At 37.2% G+C, this 7,849-nt stretch overlaps 1 protein-coding gene across 17 annotated transcripts in view; it reads left to right on the top strand.

Moving 5' to 3' along the window:
- The first annotated feature begins 350 nt into the window (after nt 1–350).
- LOC144272508 (sodium channel protein type 2 subunit alpha-like) overlaps nt 351–7,849 on the top strand; it is a 90,979-nt gene continuing 83,480 nt past the window's right edge. For 16 of the 17 annotated variants that reach the window (XM_077830636.1, XM_077830638.1, XM_077830633.1 and 13 more), the window contains exons 1-3: nt 351–617; nt 5,596–5,714; nt 7,342–7,431. In XM_077830636.1, the coding sequence (XP_077686762.1) occupies nt 351–617; nt 5,596–5,714; nt 7,342–7,431 (476 nt within the window). Of the gene's footprint in view, nt 618–5,595; nt 5,715–7,336; nt 7,432–7,849 lie in introns of all 17 variants that reach the window. The other variant, XM_077830640.1, reaches the window with a different exon arrangement.

The following is a 7,849-nucleotide window of genomic DNA, read 5'->3' as shown; positions in this document are numbered from 1 at the left end:
GTTAATGCTGCGGCAATTCCCAGATCAGAAGTTAGGAGCACCATTCTGCTCCTGGCTGGCCCTGATCAAAATTCCTATTTCCTCTCATCTAAAAGGCTTGGAGGTTTGGTTCACATGGTGGTATCAGTTTGGTAAAATATATGAGATGTAACTACTTGGGCATTTAAATTATCAGCATTTATTGTTATAGAAAGCATAAATTTGTTTTTGCTGTTAAAATTAGGTGTGGTGTTAAATAACCAGTTGTGGTGGGTTTTTTCCTTCACTATTTTTCCTAACTTATTTGCATTTTTTTTGTAGGACATTCTTATGCAAGAGGCTAAACGTAATTAAATTTGCAGGATGAAAAGATGGCACAGGCATTGCTGGTACCACCAGGACCTGACAGCTTCTGCTATTTTACTAGAGAATCTCTCGCAGCTATTGAAAAGCGTGCCACAGAAGAAAAAGCTAAAAAACCCAAACAAGATCATACAGATGACAATGATGAAGATGGCCCAAAGCCAAATAGTGACTTGGAAGCAGGAAAGACACTGCCATTTATTTATGGTGACATACCTCCGGGAATGGTGTCCGAGCCCTTGGAGGACCTGGACCCATATTATATCAATAAAAAAGTGAGTGTTTATTAAGACTGCTGGTTGGATGCCTCTTTTGACAGTCGGGCAAAATTCTGTAGAGCAATTGAATTTTTTTTCCTGTTCTCTCTCTCCCTCTGCGAAAGTAAATGCATTATGTTATTTTCATTATAATATATCTGATCCTTTAATCTAATTGTACCTTTCAGTATTTAATACTGGGAGAAATTGCTGGAGAGTAATCGTCTACACAGAGTAGCATTATTCTATGAACTATTAATGACAGAGGTTAAGAGTTTAATCACTGTATTTTTAGAGCAATCAAGCCACAACACTATACTGAGAGGCTATTGGCCTGACTCCAATCTGATTTATGCCACTTTTATACTGCTGTAACCCCATAGGCTTTAACTGAGTTACACCTGATTGATACCAGGTAAGTGGCACAAAATTGGCCTGCAGATTGTTGAAAACAGATTCTCGGATGGAAAAGGTTGTAGGTAACAGGGTAGTGCCAGCCCATCTTCAACTGGCAGTTTGTGGTATTCATCATAGTAAAGTTGGGATATGCAGGAGAGTTTTATGGCTTTGAAGGCTAGTTCAGGAAGGGTGTTCTATGCATAAGGGGCAGTGTGCAAAGAGTTCAAAGATGCTTGTGGTAGAAGTGGACAAGTAAGTGGATAAGGCTGTGGATATAAAGTTGCAGTTCCTTAGCACATAATGTATTTATATTTGTAAAAGAGTTTGTAACCCACAAGAAGCACACTCCAGCCCCCAACCAACTGCATAATCATATTGTCCTCACCCTGACCGTACCCTTCTCCGACTCCTTCTTGTGTTGTCATCTCCTCCTATTATTTTCTCCGTCTTCACCTAAGATCTGATTCTGCAACCCCTTAACTCACTCAAGCCATCCCTTTAACTTCTATGCAGTTTACCTTATCTATAGCACCATACATTCTAGGATCTGGTAATGAATATCCTGACCATCTCCGAAGGAGCCTGATAGCCCCACTTGACTCTGCTTGTGATAGCAAACACCACTCAATAAAAGAGGGGACTGATTCAGCTGGCTAAAAATCTGGGAAAACTTCTGAATGTTGATTGTAAACAGCAAACAATAATTAAAGAATAGAATCAAAATACTGAATGGAGGAAACCTCCTATAGGGATCACAGTAAAGTTGAGTCTTGAGGAAGAATTTGAAAAAAGAGTTTTGTGGCTTTGAAGACTAGTTTAGTAAGGGTGTTCCATGCATAAGGAACCATGTGCAACAGGTACAAAGATGTAGGAAATGAAATTAAATGAAATGAAAATGAAAACCCTGAAAATAAATTTAAGAGAAAAAAAGGACACTGAAAAAAGTTGATGTTTCACCTTGTGTGACCATGTTTTTTCACCTTTCCTTTGTTTTATTATATTCTCAAGCCGTGAAACATCAACTTTTTTCAGTGTCCTTTTTTTCTCTTAAATTTATTTTCAGGGTTTTCATTTTTATTTTTTCTCTTAAGCTCTCTCTTTCTAAAAAACATGTTTTGATCCAGCCTGTTTGTTTTATCTTCAGCATTTGCTTTGTTTTCTTTCTCTGCTCTCCTTTCTTTTCTCTTTCCCATTCCCTCTTCATTCTGTTTCTCTTCACTATTGCCTCTGTCCTCTTCATTTCTCCCTCTCCCCCAAGTTGTCTCTTTCTCTTCTGCTGTCCCTCCTGCTTAGATTTTTTTTTTTGCACTCCCTTCCCATAAACCATCTTCCCTGCTTTTCCACTTCCCCCACAGCTCTGTCCTTCTATGGTCTGACTGAAACTCTCCTTCACAAACAAGCCTTGCTGCTGCCCTAATGAACTTCTCTCCACAGGCTGGTACTCTGTTCTCTTATAATCCTACACATTGGCTTTTCTACACCTGACTCCTCCCTGCCCCATTACTGCTCCATCCAACATTTCCTTTCTGACCACATACCTGCAAGTAAGCAGAAGGGTACAATGCAGCATCTGCTGCTTTCAGGGGAGATAAAAACTGATGATTTAAAAAAATCAGATTTTTTTATTTAAATTTCATTTTTCTTTCTAAAATAAACCAATTTAAAACGAAATTTGAATGTATGACTGTATTAAAGATAACATTTACTATAATCTATTAAAATCATTTGAATTAAATGAAATAGTGTTCAAGCAGCCTAAGTAAACTGCTGAAGTGAAAAAATGTATCATCCAAAAAATTTTGCCCAACTTGAGTGGTGGCCAGTTTGTATAGAGGAAAATTGCTGAGTTTGAAGCCAAGTACTGTGAAATTATATGAAACTTTAAAAACCCACAGACACACAATACTGTAAGACTTGTAAGATAAATTTGCAAGAGTTGGCAGCAATGGATATAGGAAGGTGACTAATAGGCTGGGGATCAGTGAGCAGCTTCCCACTAAAAAAAAATCAGAAGGCAGATAAAGAAGACACTACAAATGATCTAAATATCTAAAAAATACTTATGAATTTTAGGCCAATATGTTTTTATGGGAGTCTGAGTTAAGATTTTTAAATGCTTGAAGTTGGCAAAACTGTAGATAGCTCACAGAGGTAAGAGAAGTCCCCTTTTTCCTATATTGTACCATATTATAAGATGACTAGCAAAAAGAGAACTTTACAAAAATATGAGTATAGGAGACAAATTGTTGGTAGAGAACCTCTAGAGGAGGCTTTGGACTATATGTGACTCTACCAGCAGGGGCATCATACTAAATTGGTGTTTGGTGATTGTGGGAGGTCTGAACTTCACAGAACTGTAATAGAAGAAGGAAGTGAAAAAGTAAACAGCCCCTTATCTTGTTCATTTGGAAAAATCCCATGATATTAACATTGCTGGTCTACTGTAGTTAGAGTTGCTTCCCTTAGCAGCATTGTTTTTTTTTTTTAAATTACAGCTCCATGTTCAATATTAAAAATTAACATTCTCCTTGAGTGGAAAGTAAAGTAGATTCCAATATGTGATTACAAAACCCATCACTTACTAATGAAGATGAAATAAATTGCACTTGTGTAGTTAATTAATGTGGAAAGAGAGTGCATAGCTAATATATTAGGGTCATTTAGGCAACTCGAAGAAATATAAGTGTAGGGCAGAGAATAACTTTTTTTTCTTTCCATTTTTGGATACCATAGCAGCAGCTTGGTTTTGTGCAGTATTTTCAATTAAAAGGTTTTTGCATTATGTTCATTTGACCCCTTGTCTGATTTCCTGTATTATTCTACAGCCAAAGTGTTTAAAAAAACCCACCCAATCTTATGCTAAAAGCTAGTAGTGGACATCCTCAACAAACCTAAAGCTAATTTCTGACCATCAGTGAACTCAAAACATCACGTGGGGACAAGGAAGTTGGATACAAAGGTTTAGAACGACAAACTAGTCAAGGACTAGCTAACCCATTCGCAGTAATGAGTAAACTTCAGACCCTGTTTACTGCAACTGGCATCTGTTCTTAAATGTCTAGCAACCTGATTCTTTGAACAAAAGAAGAATGGACATAAGTGACTAATGAGAATTACTCATCCCCCTTCCTGATGCTATCACTTATCCAGTTAGGAGAAAGTACTTTTAATCATAGAGGTTGTTGCAATCAGGAGAAAATTGTATATGAATTGGAATCTGGCAACTGACTCTGCTGCAGCAATGACCTTAAGATGGGCAGTATTTTCCCATCACAACTGACAGAAAGTCAATCCTGGGAGTGGGAGGCAATCTGTGTCAGCATGACTCCCTCCTAACAACAGACACATCCCGTGGGTGGTCTTTCACAGCCTGATTTCCCCACTATATGTACCAGACCAGTGACCTTGGGGAAAGGGCAGCTTCCTTAGCTTGGTTTCTCCCCCACCAAAGTGGGGTCCAATTTACCTCCCGCCAGAGAGGAGACCTTGTGGGAGTGAGGAAGTTAGGGAGAGGGCAGCATCTCTAATCACATAAAGTACTAGTTTTTACAGAGTGCAAGCAACTTAGAAAGCAGCGATATTGTGATATTACAAAGCAGAGTCAAGGAATTTGACAAAGACTGAAAGGAATTGTAGTAATACCCTGAAGAAGTTTCAGGCAGGATCAAAGATCAAAGTGAATCCCAAACACATTTGGAATAGAAATAACAAAAATCTAGAAGAGGACCACCTACAGGAAAACACTGACTGTGTGTCCTTTAAGCCAACATGTAAATGACAATAAATACACAAAACTGAGTGTTCACAGACAAAGTCAGTAAGGTAGCCATGCTATAACTGAGAACAGAGTTTGTCCTTTTGGATCTCTTTCATGGTCTCGGGCTGCTGGGACTGATGCCAGCTGGCATTTTTGTTATTCCCTTCATTTGCCTATGGACAGACTTATTCAGGAAATTCATATAATTGATACTACTGTTATTTAAAATCTAAACTCAAAATACAGTGATTTTCTAATTACATTTAAATTCTTTAGGGTCAGATTATCATACCTTTAGTCACAGTGAATACAGTACTTTACCATTTGTGGAGGAAGATAACTGCTAAGATACAGTCAGTATATCGGAATTTCCCCTTAGCATGTTTGAGTGCAATACAATGTATTTGATTTTATTGGTAACCTTGATTTTACTTAAATACTTGATTTTATTGTTATAAATTGTCTTTATATGTCTGAAAATGTGTAATATAAATGAAATAAAAATACATGTTTATTTTAGTGATGAAAGGCCATATTCTGCTGCCATTAACACTGATGACAAAATTTCCCATTGATATTATATGCGTTGAATCCTGATCCCATTAAAATTTCTATAACACAAATTTTAGAACATTCGAAAATTAACAGTGGATAACTTAAATCAGCTGTTTCCTTAGAAATTCGGCATTTACTTGCCACAAGTGATGAACAGAATAGAACTTTCACTTCTAAAGGCTCAGTCCTACAAGGTGGACAGTTCCCTTGAGGACAGGGGAACAAAGCGCCAGAGTTGAAAATGCTATGTACACTGCACTTTCATTGTATATTCTTCTTTTCCAGACTTTCATAGTACTGAATAAAGGAAAGACAATTTTCCGTTTCAGTGCCACATCTGCCTTGTACATTTTAACTCCTGTCAACCCTGTTAGAAAAATTGCTATTAAGATTTTGGTACATTCATATCCTTTTCAAGTGGTTAATTTCAAATGTGACTGTTTTAAAAAGTATCATTACTGAAATAACACTTTTCATTTAAATATACAAATAAATGCCCTTGTATCTCTACATACATTCATTGAACATACTCCAATCACTCTTAAAAAGCATCAGTGTCACAACTGCAGTACGCAGCTCATCCCAAACCACAGAATTCCACACTGAATCACCCACTGCTGTCAGATTTTAAATATTTGGTTTTAGATACAACTTTAAGCCTTTCTCCTCCAACGAGCTCTATGTGGGAAGACTCCTGCATCCATGCAGAGTCCCAATGACTTCATTAATAAGAAATAACTGAGTCTGATCCTGTTACTCATGCAAATAGTCCCATTAAGTCTGATGACACTAATTAACTTTAGAGGACTACTTAAATAAGTAAAGAGCTATTTGTATGGGCACATTGGTATTGTTTTCTTCATTAGGTGGAAGGTGCTCCAAAAGTGATCAGAATCAGAGTAAAGGAAGATATTTTCATATATTAGAGTAACAACTTAGGCTCCTGCATCATGATCTGCTAGCTTTGACCCCTGGGCCTGTGTCGAGTCCCATCGGCTCCACACACACATAAGGCTCAACATTAATGTATCTTAATGCAGAACTGCGGCTTTAAACAATAAACTAAAGGCAAGGTTCATGTTTGCAGCTGCAGTATGTTTATAGTACCTGACATCAGCCATTGGTCATTTACACTGTCAGAAAATAGTCAGCATTAGATAATGGAATGGCAATATACGAGTAAAGCATGCACACTTACAACCCAATTTTACAAATGTCTCAGATCACTCAGAGCCTTGTAATATTAGGGGAGTGTAAAATAACCATAGTCCATAGAGTATTATAAATTCTTTTTTATGACTGCAAATTCACTTTAATCCAGTTAAGAAAGTGCAATCCACTGAAATATTAAGTAGTATATTTATGTAATTAAAATTCATGCTCCAATCCTGCAATGAGCTTCCATGCAACCCTATTGATATCAGAAACTTCAACTGAGCAACAGTGCAAATGTTGAAGAAAACACAACCAATGTACATGCAAGTAGCTAGTTTCATGTGAGTCCTAACTCATGTGAGTAGACCTCATCAATAATCCTACTGGTTTTAGGTGGGACTACCCAAGTGAGTAAATTGTAGGCCGAGATCCATTTTTTTTGTTATTCATATTACATTAGCATCTGAAGTCTAAATCAGGATTAGTCCACATTGTTTTAGGTGCTGTACAAACATATGGGAAGATAAAGATAACATCCTGTGCCAGTATGTATTGTGTTCAGATCAAGAAAAAAACTATACTTATTTCATATTTTTTCATACTTAAGCATTTTGTGGATTTCATTTAAATCCACAGCCTAATAGAGTTGAAAGATAAACACATTATTTCACAATACAGAACCACTGTGCCGGAAAGTGTGTTAATTAAGATAGAGGAAATTACACGCAAACTTTTAAAGTTTTATTTAGTATATGTTATATTACTTGTATATATATTTACACACTACATATTTTACTAAACCAGGTATTAGAATACTTTTGTGTCTTTTGGATAATATAATATATGAATGGCTTACATTCCTTGACTTCAGTCTACATTATTCAGCATGCTTATTATGTGCACTATTTTGACCAACTGTGTATTTATGACCATGAGTAACCCTCCGGAGTGGACAAAGAATGTAGAGTAAGTTAAACATGCATGCAAACACCCTTGTGCTTAATTTGAGAGTACAGTTGTTATGTCTCCAGCGTGCATCTTAGTGCATGTGGACATTGACCCTGGCTTGCGAGTGTATGACTGTCAGGCAAAAAGTGTATGGGTTGACTCTCACTCTCATGAATTCACAAACTGCCATCAAAATAGGCAGACTCCCTCTCTCCCCAAAAACAACAACAAATGGAAAACCAGAAACCAGACACAAAACAGTAAGCAATGAGCTCCTGGTTTCAAAGAGCAGCAAAGCAGTACTTTGTTCTGACCTGACATTTGGAATGCTGCCCTGTGCTAGCAGGACTTCTAGTGAAGTGAAGACACCAGGAAGCATGTCTGCTTTTCTTTGTTGAACAGGCTCATAGTTGTGTAGACAGAATAAATCCCAATT

This window comes from Eretmochelys imbricata, chromosome 11 (assembly GCF_965152235.1).
Source record: "Eretmochelys imbricata isolate rEreImb1 chromosome 11, rEreImb1.hap1, whole genome shotgun sequence".
Lineage (NCBI taxonomy): Eukaryota > Metazoa > Chordata > Testudines > Cheloniidae > Eretmochelys > Eretmochelys imbricata.
This window is presented reverse-complemented; position numbering and strand designations above follow the sequence as displayed.